At 40.3% G+C, this 13683-nt stretch overlaps 2 protein-coding genes across 6 annotated transcripts in view; one reads left to right on the top strand and one right to left on the bottom strand.

Moving 5' to 3' along the window:
• NAXD (NAD(P)HX dehydratase) overlaps nt 1-13683 on the top strand; it is a 120424-nt gene that overhangs the window by 67024 nt on the left and 39717 nt on the right. The window lies entirely within an intron of this gene.
• The window catches only part of CARS2 (cysteinyl-tRNA synthetase 2, mitochondrial), a 34736-nt gene that overhangs the window by 16117 nt on the left and 4936 nt on the right, over nt 1-13683 (bottom strand). For 4 of the 5 annotated variants that reach the window (XM_061377770.1, XM_061377768.1, XM_061377767.1 and 1 more), the window contains 6 exons: nt 11198-11269; nt 10461-10566; nt 9640-9723; nt 6781-6910; nt 4799-4932; nt 2075-2142 (listed from right to left, as the gene is read on the bottom strand). In XM_061377770.1, the coding sequence (XP_061233754.1) occupies nt 2075-2142; nt 4799-4932; nt 6781-6910; nt 9640-9723; nt 10461-10566; nt 11198-11269 (594 nt within the window). The remainder of the gene's footprint in view (nt 1-2074; nt 2143-4798; nt 4933-6780; nt 6911-9639; nt 9724-10460; nt 10567-11197; nt 11270-13683) is intronic. The other variant, XM_061377769.1, reaches the window with a different exon arrangement.

The raw sequence follows: 13683 nt of genomic DNA, 5'->3' as shown, positions 1-13683 counted from the left end.
GTTATTACTATTAGTGTAATTTATACTAATAGTATAAAGAAATATTTAAATGCTTGAAAGGTACACTGGTAAAACATTCAACACTTCCAATTCTGCTCTCAGCAAGGCTGGACACTGTGGCAGATTGACTGTCAACACTACATTCCTGCCTCTTTGTCTAGTTTCCAAACTGCTGATGGTAAGTTTGTAACACTGAAGTGCCACTGAAACAGAAAATCATGAAAAAAACATCAACACAAATGAGAAAATCCGGAAAGCGTAATTTATGTCCTTAAAGATGCATATTTCAAAGTTGAGCTTCTGCTACCAGACTAAACCAGCTTGAACACTGAAGTTACCCAAGTGCCAGCAATGTGCTGTCTCTTAAGTAAAACCAGAAATAACTGAAGCAATCAGGGCAAGCTAAATCAAGAAATAAACAGTTGATACTGCTTGTTTCAGTGGGTGGGTTTTTGGCTTTGTTGTTGTTTGGTTTTGTCCTTTTAAATAAAATCTATGTAACTGAGTGCACCCATGGTGCCCAGAAGCTTTCCACTAACATACAGAGGTAGAACAATATGAGTAAAGCACAGAAATAGCTTCAAACTTGACAAATGACCATCCAAACCAGAAAAAAAAAAAAAAAAAAGGCAATTTGGCATTTTATTAAAACAGTACAGAGAAAGCATCCCACTTCTTTCAAAGCAGGCTGCTCAGCCGTGCATGATCGCAATATGCTTGACTTTGGAGGTCAGAATGAACAGCTATTAGAAAGAAAAAGGTCAGGGGGAGAAATCAGAGAAGGGGACAAGGGGCAGTGAAAACAGGGCAGCTGGATGTGGAGGGTGCAAGGTGACTGTGCCTGGGTGACAGCCTGAAATACAGGCAGCCAGCACCACAGGAAGGTCCTAGGCAGGCTTCCCCTCTTTTGGAACGTAAAAACTTCCACATAGAGCTTAACTGTCAAGATGCAAGAAGGCTGTACAGGAAGAAATTTGTTTGATCAGACCAAAAGTCACTTATAGGGAAGGATTAATACTAGTTAGCCACACCTAAGGGCAGAAATTAAAAGCAGAGACCCACAAGGGAAGAGAGACAGACCTCAAGTTTTTGTTTTCTCAGCACAAAGAAGTCCCACTGCAGATGTGGAGGGCACATTTTTATATGTTACTTCTAATTGCATGCATTGCATCTGTGATCGTTTCTCCATCCTGTTCATGAAATTACTGCAAAAACCATGATTTTCTTGGGGAGACAGGGCTTAATTGTACCCAGACAGCATCAGGAGAATTAAGAATAAAGCAGCTCACATTGAACTCCTTTTTAAAAGGATTTTAATTAAGTCTTCCAAGAGGGCAAAGGGGAACATATGTGCTGAAAGAGCTCCTCAAGCTTTGTCTAAAGGAAGGAAATTACCCACTTCTAGGAATAAGTGTCAGCCATCACTGGAGCCACCCTAGCACCAAGCACAGCTGTATCGCACATGCCTAGCACAGAAATCCTGCTCTGGGCTACACCAAAAACTTTGGGATGCAGTAGGACGTATTCACGTGGCTTATGGCTGCAAAAGACAAAGCTCTATGTGCATCAGCAAGGTCACCACAAAGGAAAATACAAGAGACCATTGGCACAGTGCACTTGTGGGACACCCAATGCTGACACTGTGTCCCATTTCACCTAAAGCAGAACGAGGAAGTATGTCTGCTCTTTTCTAAGTCCCAAAAGCATATACACTATTAAGAGCAGACAGGCAAGAACCCATCACTATAGAACAGAATCACTTAGGTTGGAAAAGGCCCTTGATATCATCAAGTCCAACCACAAACCTGTAATGCAGAAGTCTGGTACTGGGCACAAATGCTGCTCCTACAAACACTCTCAACAAGATCACGTTAGAAGCAAGCCCTGAGTCTGAGCAGGTTTCCTACATCTGGATCCACAATAACAGGTACACCCACCAGCACTAGAGAAACACTCTGCTTCAGGTCTTTCTCTACAGCACAAGCACACTCTCCAAAGTTTTCTCAGAAGAAGGCTGTGATTAATATTTACATATTACAAACATACATTGCTTCAATTTACAGAAACAGATTACCTTAACTGTTACGTAGTTTTTTAATGACTTGGACATTTTTTCTTGACTTCCTTTAACATGCAAATGCCCTAGAACAAAACCAAACAAAATTAATGAGGATAAATGAGCATGCTTCTGAATGGAGACTGACTGAGAAACACTGCACTGAGACACTGGAAACGCTGGAGGCAGCATACGCTGTGGTTCACATGCACCAACCATTTCAGTGCAACACGTAACATTTTAATAGCTTTGCTAGTACAAAAGAAACCCACACCCAACAAAAATCCCCACAAAACACCCCCTGACAAAACAGCACCAACATGGGCAGAGATGTAAGGAAAAAAATGTTTCCCTTCAAGCAAGCAAACACTTCTCAGAATGCGTCACAGAAAAGTACCTTACCTGCTACCCTTGACTTTCCAGCAATATTTTAAGACCTTTAAAGATCTTCCAATAATCTCACATTACAACATTCCCAAAACTCAAACAATTTCTGCACTTACTACTGCTGGTGGCTGTTGCTCTTTTTTTAATCCATAATTTTATTGTGCCAGCTCAAAATACCCTTAAGTGTAAAATTAATTTTCTGCACATGCCCTATTTCTCCAGATTTTGGGAGACTAAGAAAAAAGGGGAGGGATGTAGCTATGATGCCTAATTTGAATTAGCTCATTTTAAAACACAATCTCTGAGCATTGCTAGAGCTTCCAATAGTCACATGGACTGTTGGTTTGCAGTATTGTTGTACAGGAAAAAAGCAGTAATTGTCTCCATCACATTTAGGAAAGTATGGAGAGCTTTCATTGGCTTCTCCTAATAAAAGGGTTATCCTGTAAGTTACCAAGCACCCACAGCTAACACAATTTTTAGGCACTTAATGGCCTGCAAAATCCAGCACTTAATAGTACTTAGATTTTTAAGCAGAAACTTTTCTTACTCTGTAATAGAATCATAGAACCATATACGTTAGAAGACTTTTCAGATCATCAAGGCAAACCGTTATCATGGGACTGCCAAGTCCACCACTAAACCATGTCACTGAGGGCCTCATTTCCATGGTTTCTGAACACTTCCAGGGCTGGTGATTCCACCACTCCCCTGGGCAGCCTGACCCAATTCCTGACTGTTCTTTTGGTGAAGAAATTTTTCCTACTATCCAATCTAATCTTACCCTGGTGCAACTTGAGGCTGTTACCTCTTGTCCTACCACTTCTTACATGGGAGAAGAGACCAGCCACCTCCTCACTCCATCCTCCTTTCACGTGGTTGTAGAGAGCGATAAGGTCCCCCTGAGACTTCTCCAAGCTATACAACCCCAACTTCTCCTGGGAGAAGGAAAATTGTTTTCTTATTTTGCAAAGGTTCCTAAATATTGACTGACAACTGTGAGCAGCCAAGCCTAAAATAGTTTGTGTTTTCCTTGTAACATACAGGTGACATCTGAATTTGAAATAATATTCCTCCTCAAGAGTTTCAGCACCTAGAAGGATTTCATTAAAGAATCACAAAATACAAGGATTTTCATAACTTTGGCTTGGCACTCTTCCCAGAGTACAAGTAATCTAAAAATAAAGTCCTTTAAGAAGATTTATCCCCAGTGCAGGGATTTTCTTCCTCTAATGGGGATTGCTCCTCCAATTCTGAGCCTGCTAAAATTCTGAAGTCTGTTTCCAGAATAAATTGTTTCTGAAGCTGATTCATTTGCCCTAAATAATTCACACTATCATCCTCCAGCAATTTTTTTTTTTTTTTACTTAATGAATGTAATCTGTCAGCTCCTGGAGAATCTCAATGTACAAATTGCCCTTGGAATCAAGTTAGGGATTTTTTTACCCCATTTTTTTTTCTGCTTGTTTAAGAAGGATTGACTCCTCTTCAGCTAGCTAGCTTCAAAGAGTATTTTTCCCATAGTTTCAATGCTAAGCTTGAACAGTCAGATTCACTGTTTTTTCAACAGACGGCTCCAGCTGGCAGTGATCAGTGCATCTCAGGGGAAGCACAGTGAATTCCCCAGCACTTCAGGAGCAAAGCATACCCTGGAGGATGCACCACACTCTAGACAATTGCTATTGATTTGCAACAGGCTCTACACTGTGAACTGAAACTAGAATTCAATATTCATCCTCTACAATAGAAATATATATATAAAAAAAAGAAAGCTCAAGTAACTCCCAGGGTATACCACAGGCTTAACTCTGCAGCTCTTAGAGAAGCAGCTCAAAGAGTTCACCAACACATCTTGCATAAAGTGCTGTTCAGCAAAAAAAGACACCACGGACTTGAATGTGACTTTCTATTGATTTCAGCTGACCATCCAGAGCCACAGTGACCACAATAAGAAGAACAAATTTCAAGGTTTTCATCAATGGGAACGGTGCTAGTACCATCAGACAAGAATGTAGTTTCAAAACACTGTACAGCACAAGCTTCAGTGAAGCATTACCGTGCATATTTTTCTACATAATGCCAGGCAGTACCATATGCTGAAGACCAAGCAAGTAAAAGACACTTTCAGACAGTTTACTAAAGCATAGCCAGTGAGGTTAATTCTGGGGTAAGAGATGGGGTCTGTGGCATCTACATGCTACACCAACAAATCACTCATACTCCATAGAACATGTCAGACAGGAACTTAGTCACTGCAGTAGACCGTCTGTTTTCATACCACACAAAAGCCAAACCTAAAAAACCCAAGCTGTTGTATTTGTCCGGGCCATTCAGGTTGATTCATATTTTACTTACCAGAATGCCAAAAGTAATTTCCCCATTGCTCACACTGATGATACACCTCACACTGTGCGATTTCATTTTCATGATGAGGAAATGCAAGATCTATTCCGCCAGTATGGATGTCCAGCTGCTTTCCAAACACTGCACTGTAACAATATTTTCCTGATCAGTAAGTAGGACACTACAAAAGCTTTTTGTAAAAAGAAACGCAGAAAAGAATACAATGAAACAACATAAATTCAAGTGTACAGTTTAATGACTGCAGTTTTAAGGCAAGACTTCACACAAATCTTATACTAAAGCTGCAGCAAGACCCCTATCTGGCCACAATTAATTCTTGTTAGTAGGAGCAATTATTTTTCTAAAGGCAAGCCCCACATATGCATGCATAGAGAAACACGCAGTCTTCCCATGTGTCACATTAACAAGTTGCTCCTCATAGCTGGCTAGATATTAATACTTTTGTCCCTTTTGGGGACAAACCACCCTGGCTCGTTATGGCTTTGCAGAAGCTGTTGGAGCACAGGAAGAAAACAAGGAGAGATGGTAAGAAAGACTAGCTGTTACCATTTCTCAAGCTTATACTCCTCTGCTTCCTCTTGTCTGCTCCAAACCCAGCTTAAGCACAGATCCTCCCAGGAGGGGCTCCAGCTCACACCCTCCCTTGCACCATCTACAGAGGAGCACTGGCCACTTGTAGTTTGCTCCAACAAAACCATTAAGAGCTGGGGAGAGATGGATCTGCAGAATGCTCAGGGGCAGGAGGAGCAAGACCACCTCACCTCAAGGGAAGCTCTGGAGAGGAAATCAGACCCAAGTCACAGCAAGTGGTTACCTCCTGCAGGGCTGCACTAGAGACCCACACCTTCCTCATTCACCCTCTCAGGCACACTTCAAAGGCTTTTCAAAATGAGCTCACCTAGCTTAAAGTGCTTTGAGACTTTTGGCGAAACAGCCAGGTAAGCGGGTATTGCTTAAAATGGGTCCCTTCCAACCCTAACCACTCTATGATTCTATGTTTTTGTGTACTTCACTTGCTCTAAAGAACTGTTTAACAGTGCTGAAACTATTTACAGACAGGAAGTCACCCTTATAAATGCTTTCCACAATCTAGTAGTAATGACTAAAAACCCCAGGTGACCAGCAAAGAATATGAAAGAGAAACCTACAGCATCTGTTCCATCTGCTTTCAGTGTGAATTGAAAACTTTGGTTACACAGGGCCAGATCTAAGTAATTTGTAATTAGCTTCCAAAAAAAAAGATCTGAGACTAATGCAGAACTAAGCACCACTAACAAGCTTCCAAGAGAGAAAATGTAAAGTCTCTTTTTTAGAAACACAAATTAATAGGTCATAAGTTAATACAATGTAGGACAAAGTACTACCATCCCGTGGAGAAAATAATGCTCCAAATTAAGAGCAAATTAATTTAAACCAACTACAAGCAAAATGCTACTACACTCAGTTGACATCATGCCCACAGAATTTACTTCCATAGAGAAATGAGAATATTTAATACTGCAGCTGACTTCTAATGAAAGCCAAATAACGCAAAACTGCAGTTAAGGCCAACAAGACCTGATGCACTCACAGGAGCCAGGACGGATTCCCATACCCTGTCCTTCTGACACAGCACCATGTGCTGAACTACGTCCAGTAGAGACTGCAACAAGTGGAACAGAGGCAAATGAAAGAGATACCATACCCTTCCCTAAAACTCTGCTTACTCCATTCAAGTTAAAGACTTGCTAATCAACTGTGTGATCCTGCATGCCATATTTTAAGCTCAGAGTCTCTCTCAAGAAAAAGTGCCAAAATCCAGCAAGAGAGCTATGCCCCTTAAGGTGGAGCAGTTTGGGGCACAATTGCACAAAATGTTCGTATCAAAACTGGTGTTCTACTGATCAGAAAAATCACTTTCAGTACTGCTGCTACCACTGTACTCAATCAAAATAAAAAAAAACAGCACTAGATTTAAAAGCCAAGAATCTGACCTCGATATTGTGGAACACTCTATGTGCCATCCAGGTCTTCCTTTTCCCCAGGGAGAAGCCCAACATAGCTCTTGAGGTTTAGCAGCCTTCCATAGGGCAAAATCTTTACCATGTCGTTTATCAGTATTAACTGCCAAGAATAGTGAAATGTTTATGAGATGTGTCTCCAAGAAAAAAAAAAAAAAAGCAAGCAAGTGGGCATGTATTTAGTGAATTACTCAGATTTTAACCTCTTTTGCTCAACTTCATTTCCAGCAGCTTTCCTCCCTTACACCGAGCTTCCATTTTCTCAACCATTTGAAAAAAAGAAAAAAAAATAGTATGCCGAATTAGATTTCTGCAGGCTAAAAGATGGGTTCAAGATTCTTCAATCATCCTTTCTTTTAGTCCTTTTGGACTTCTCCAGTTTTACATCATTCATTTAGTTATTTATCAGCCAGTTTCCCAGGACAGATTGTACTGCTGCAGGAAAGGCAGGTAATAACAAACAACTAGAAAGGTAACAACAAACAACTAGAAAGGTAATAACAAACAACTAGAAAGGTAATAACAAACAACTAGAAAGGTAATAACAAACAACTAGAAAGGTAATAACAAACAACTAGAAAGGTAATAACAACTAACAAGAAAGGTAATAACAACTAGAAAGGTAATAACAACTAACTAGAAAGGTAATAACAACTAGAAAGGTAATAACAACTAGAAAGGTAATAACTAAAACTAGAACAGGGTTCCAAACTCTGCTTTTTTTTTTTTTTTCTGACAAATACATCATCTCACATTTGACTGGTACAGGACAGTACATCAATTTGGCTTAAACGGATGCAGCTTGGCAAGCAACTTGCACGTTTTCAGTTCCCTTATTTAACGTCTCTCATCTGATTTACCAGCAGCTGACACCAGATTTACTACTTTATTTATTTCAGACTCCTAGCAAACTCACGGTGTATCACTGGGTCTGAACTAATCCCTGGAGCATTCCAGTATCAACACATTTTAATGATGATTCACAGCTATTTTTGGAGATCTATTAGATGGTCATTTTTCTTGAGCCATTTCGCTTCTACTTTACTGATATTACACAGAGTCAGTTTTTATTCAGAATGTCATGCAATATTAAGGGAAGCACATTACAAAAATCCATTACATCTGTTTCATCATTCAAAACTGATAAGAAATAAAGGGACAGAAATATATCCCTGGTTTTATCCACTGAATCTTCATCTTGGCTCTTCCACCAGTTTGCCAAGCTCTGGCTGACCAGTATCTGTTGACTCCTTTCCTCTTTTGCCTGGAGTAAACTGCCACAAAAAAACCTTCTTTTCTTGGTTATAAGCAAAACAACAGTTAAAATATTTAGAAATTAACAGTAAATTTAGTTGTAAGTCACTTGAAAGGAAACAGGGTAAAACGGGTAATCAGTCACAACTGAAGCTGGAAGGCACATCTGGAGATTGTCTAGTCCAAACCCTGGCTCAGAGGAGGCTCAGCTACAGCAGGCTGCCCAAAACTGTGTCCAGTTGGATTTTTAGTGTCTCCAAAGACGGAGACTCTACAGCCTCTCTGGGAAACATATTCTTCTGTTAACCATCCACAGAGTAACAAAGGTTTTTCTAAGCTTTAAATGCAGTTTCCTGTGTTTCAGGTTGCACCCATTGCCTCTTGCCCTGCCACCAAGCACCACTTGAGAGAAGACTGGCTCCATCTTCTTTATTCTCCCCATGTCTGTACACTCAGGTAAGATGCCCTTGAGCCTTCTCTTCTCCAACCTGAGCAGTCCCAACCTTCTCAGCCTTTTCTCATATGAAAATGCTCCAGTACCTCCACTTCATTCACAGCCATTTGCTGGGCTCTCTCTAGTATGTCCATGTCTGTCTCACAGTGGGGAGCCCAGCATCAGACCCAGATTCCAGGCACGTCTCATCGGTGCTGAGCAGAGAAGAAGGATCACCTCCTCTGACCTGCTGGCAGTGCTTTTCCCAGTACAGTCCCGGAAGCTGTTGGCTGCCTTTGCAGTCAGTAACTGTCTCTGAATAACCGCTGACAAAACGTATTCCCTCTGTGAGCTGTAATGCTGAAACAACTCCAGAGTGGGGCTGTGAGAAGTTTCTGGCTGCAATTCACCTGAGCATCAGCCTGCCAGGCATTTTCAGTAACTGCAAATGGATTTTTTCAATGAAGAAATACTGAACTTCAGCATGCAAAAGGATGCATGAGACCTACATCAAATTTTCAGGTCAGAGACCTGATCAGACCTAACTTTGGGAAACTGCCAAGAGGATCAGCAATCCTGCTCAGCAGCCAGACAACTGCAGAAAAAAAACAAACCACAAAACCTAGGGTATAGGCAACAGATTGCTCACCCTCACACAAATAGGCTGCTTAGAAGTAGTCTGGTAATGTAAGTATCGTAAGTAATGAACAAAGCACATTCATCCAGTTATCAGGAATCAAAGGAGTACAACTGCCCAAACAGTAACACACCAGATGAAGTTTCCCTGCATTTACCCTTGAGTATCTCACTGCTGGTTTGTGCAACAGCTGAGACCATCACATCACTATGAAATTTATATGTACCACTCCCAAGTATTAAATAATTGATTAAGAATCCTAATTGTTCTAAGGTACCAGAACAAAGGTACAGAGGGAGCCAAGCATAAAATGAGGCCAAGTTTCCTCCTGCACTGTCAACAGTGAATGCCTCAATAAATAATTATGAAAGCAATGTAGTCCTAATTAACCAAAAAGTTGGATATACACAACAGGTTAGAAAACTGCTCCAGAATGAAAGTTTACACATAGATACGTTACAAGTTCAAATGAGACATTAATACAAACAAGTTGGTGCCAAGAACTTACCTGCTTCATCTTGGGTATCAGAAGAAATAGTAGTTAATACTCCGTATCTTTTTCCCCAAGACTTAACATCAAAATAAACATTGCCTAACAGAAAAGAAATGTTTAGTGATATAGCAAAGATATGGCACAATCATGAGGAAGACAGAATACTTCCCTGAAAGCAAAACAAAATGCCCTTCAACTTCCATTTTATTCCAATTTAGAAATTCAGAAATAGTAGCAGATGTTTCCACATTACCAGCTTTTCAGTAACCTCACTGTATGTGCTCATTCTGCATACAGAATAACTTTGTATTCTGCACATCTCCCCAGGTTCTCCCCTGCCCATACACAATCAGCAATCGCCTCCCTGACTGCAGTGCAGCCTACTGCTACTCCAGTTACAATGCACTCAAATCCTTCTACAACCACCAATTCTACCAGTAAAATAAAAAATAAATAAAAAAATAAAATCCACATACTGTGCTTTGCAGGCACATTTTTTACAGCACATAGGTGATAATCTCATCATGTTTAGAGCTAAGAGGTTCCCCCAAGCTCTCTTGTAGGAACCAGGCCAGGACTTCCTCACAGAGGCTTAGACAGCACTTCATTAGAGTGAACAGTTATATTAATTGATAAGCTACATTTAACTTAGAAATTGAGTAACAGTTGTTCTGCCCACTCATGTCATCGCAAACGGGTTGCTCACACCCAGTCTGCTAATCAGCAGCAGGAAAGCCTGGCACAGGGCATCTCATCTGATCCCAAACCAGGATTACTAGCAGCACTGATTTCCTGGACATGTGCTGAACAAGGAGTTGCCTTGCTACAAGTCTTACCTTGTGAGGTTGCGTAGGCTTGGCCATTAGCAATTATTGTTTCTATAAAGGAAATTATCTGAGGAATATTTTCAGTCACTCTCATATACACTGTAGGAGGAAGGACCTTAAAGAAAAACACCTCATTAGCCTGTATGAAACATATGCCAACAAGCTCCCCCCCTCTAGGAAACAAACTTTAAAGAACACTGTCCTCAATTTTATCTTTTTTTTTTCTTTTAACAAAAACAAAAAAAAGCAAGTATAACTGAAATGGCACAAGCAGCCTTTAAGATAATACCCTGAAGGAAAAAAAGAAAATGGTGGAAAATTTTTCTCAGTGCCTTGCTCCCTGCTTCTGACAAACAGTTTGGACAAGGAACAAAGTCACCCTAAGTCGATGAAAGAGTATTACATGTTTCCTATACTTGTATCAGGCTATTTCTGCATTATAGTAAATATGTATTATCTGTGAACCAAGACTAATTGCATGGATAAAAACCCCAATTGTGCTGCTAAAGAAATGTAATTGTTTCCTTCCAAAGGTAGGGTTTGCTTCTCCCCATTTCCTTATTCAAAAGGTGTGCAGTATCTTTCCAGAAGAATGAAAAAGTAAATAGGTACTCCCAAATCCCAAGTTTCCAAGCAACACTTCAGCAAACAAATTTCTTTTTTCAAATCAAACTGTCAAAATCAGATTCCTTACCAAAATAACTACTTTAAAATGCTCTACAATTTAGAGGCTTGAATATCTGTACCTTTAAGGCAGCCATATCTTGTTTGAAGTCTTCTTCATAAATACGAGCAAGGGCTACTGGTGACATATTCATCTGAAAGAGAGAGGCTGATCAGTAAATCATAAGTCAAAGGAAGAATATAAAATATTGCAATCTTTTATTAGACAGAATTATCAAATTGGAAGACTTACAGAACCCCCAAGACAAAGAGTCAGAAAGGCTTGTTACTCTTAACATCCATGAGGAGGAGATGCGAGTTATATGTAGCAAAAGCGGTACTTCATTTACACTTCTGAATTCCAAAATATTAAAATGTATATTTTAGGAGACAGCAACCAATGACTAAAATAATAAACTCCTTCCCTCTCCCATTAGTTTCTTCTTGAGATGGTTTCAATTTCCAGTGACAAGACATACTACTGTACACAGGATGGGAAATTCATTAAACTTATTAGCAGGGGACACTGATACCACCTACATGTCATAAAGACAAATCAGAGACTTGCAGGATGAGACAAGACATTAATTTTCAGTGATCAAGAAAAATAAGCTATTTCAGCTGATCATGGTTACTCATAGATCTCGGTACAATCAGGGGAAATGAATCAAAAGTCAGTCCCACACTTTGCGAAGTGTGGCACTTCTCTAACACCTTCTCCACATTCCTCAGTCACAAGGCAATGGACAGGAACAGGAATCCTCACACATGCAACAAGAACATGCAACCCAAAAGAGAAAACTTACACATGACAAGATACTTATTCTCAGATATTCAGAAGAGGCCAGGGCTTTAAAGATCTACGACAGCAAAACCTACCCTCGTGAACAAAAGGATGGTATCAAAGTGTTTCAAATGTGAGCTTTTACATTTTCTCTGAGGAAAACCTACTATGCAGCAAACAACGTACTGTCAGTCTCTCCAGCTTGCACATAACTGAATCATTAACAAAATAAATCCAGTTTCATCATGTCTAATTACTGAAGCAGCTTTAAGGGGTCTGAGTTTTGGAGCACACGTGGGTACCACTACTGGGACAAGCTCCTGCACAAGCCAAGGCACAGACAAACCAGATGCTCATCAGCAATGAAACCAGGAAGATGGTCAGCACTGAGAAACAAAGGTATGCTTCCACCTACAGACCAGGAGTGCTCCCTCAAACCCCAGCAATGAGACTCATCTCCCTAGATGCTCAGCTGCTTCCTTGATCAACAGAAGACAAGATGACTGTAGGAGGAAGATGGGGAAACTCCTCCCCTACAGATGGATGTTCAAGACAGAGACTCATCTGTCTCTCTCAAAGGATTACTGTGTGCAGCACGCTCATCACAGATTAGATGCTGAACTTGCAGGTTTTCTCTACATGAATCCCAACAGAGGATGGATAACAAGTTCAGACATGTTGATCCTGCCACTATAATGATTCAGGTACAGAGGTCCCAACAACAAAGTCAGGACTGAGGCAGAGGCCTTGGCCATCCAAAGAGTGTGCAGAGCAGAATCGGCATTTCAAAAAATTCACAAAAAAGGCATGAAAAAGATCACTTCATGCAACCAAAGAATGCAGTAAATGAACACAAATTCTTTTAAAACATCATATTATTTCTGCCTCCTAAAACACAAAATTCCCCCTAACGTTCTGACAACAGGAAAAAAAAAAACTTAAAACGCATACATATAGATTTAAAACACCCGGGGTTTTGGTGTGGGGCTTTTTGGTTTAGTTGGGTTGGGGTTTTGTTGAGGTTTTTGAGGGGATGGGCCTTGTCTCTTTTGATTAAACTGTCTTAGAAAACTGCAAGTAAATGGACTAAGGGAACACACTTGTATTTCCACAGAAGCAGTGAGCCAGTATTCATTTCAATGCAGCACCCTATATTTAACTGCAGTAGTAACTGTTTACTTAAAGATTAAATAAAAGTGACAGCTGTCAAATTCTCTGGCTCCAAGAAAAGCTTGCAACTGCAATCTGATCTAACACACTCATTTATGATCCATAGACATGAGTTACAGATTCTTAAAACAAGCAAACTCAAAACACAGTACAGAACAGAGAATACATTCTTCAGTGTTTCAGGATCCAGAAAGCATTTAAAAAGGAAAAAAAAAAAAAAATAAAAGAAAAAAAAAAAGGAATAATCATTCACCAAGATCAGCTGGTGGAAAAGGTCTGATTAAAATCCAACTGAGAATCACACAGCCCAGGTCTTATCAAGACTTACCCCTATAATCAATGGCACCTTCTATGTAGGTGACAAATCCTGACAAGACTGATAAAGCTTTCCAAGGTGTTGACACTGCAGCTAGGTGGTGCTCAGCACCTTTCAGGAACCACCCTCAGCCCTGTGTGTGGCAATGCTGCCTTTAATGATAATAACCAACACTTCTCCAGAACTCAGCCAGGAGGCTCCTGGCTGCTAAGTTTTTGGTTGCTTTTGGGAAAAGGTACCTTTCACTCTTCTGAGGATTCATCCCAGCTTTTTGTTCCCCACTGGCCTCCTAGGCAGAG

This window comes from Neopsephotus bourkii, unplaced genomic scaffold (genome assembly GCF_033783945.1).
Source record: "Neopsephotus bourkii isolate Nb327-2 ecotype Australia unplaced genomic scaffold, CSIRO-AGI_Nbou_v1 NB_1760, whole genome shotgun sequence".
Taxonomy (NCBI): domain Eukaryota; kingdom Metazoa; phylum Chordata; class Aves; order Psittaciformes; family Psittacidae; genus Neopsephotus; species Neopsephotus bourkii.
This window is presented reverse-complemented; position numbering and strand designations above follow the sequence as displayed.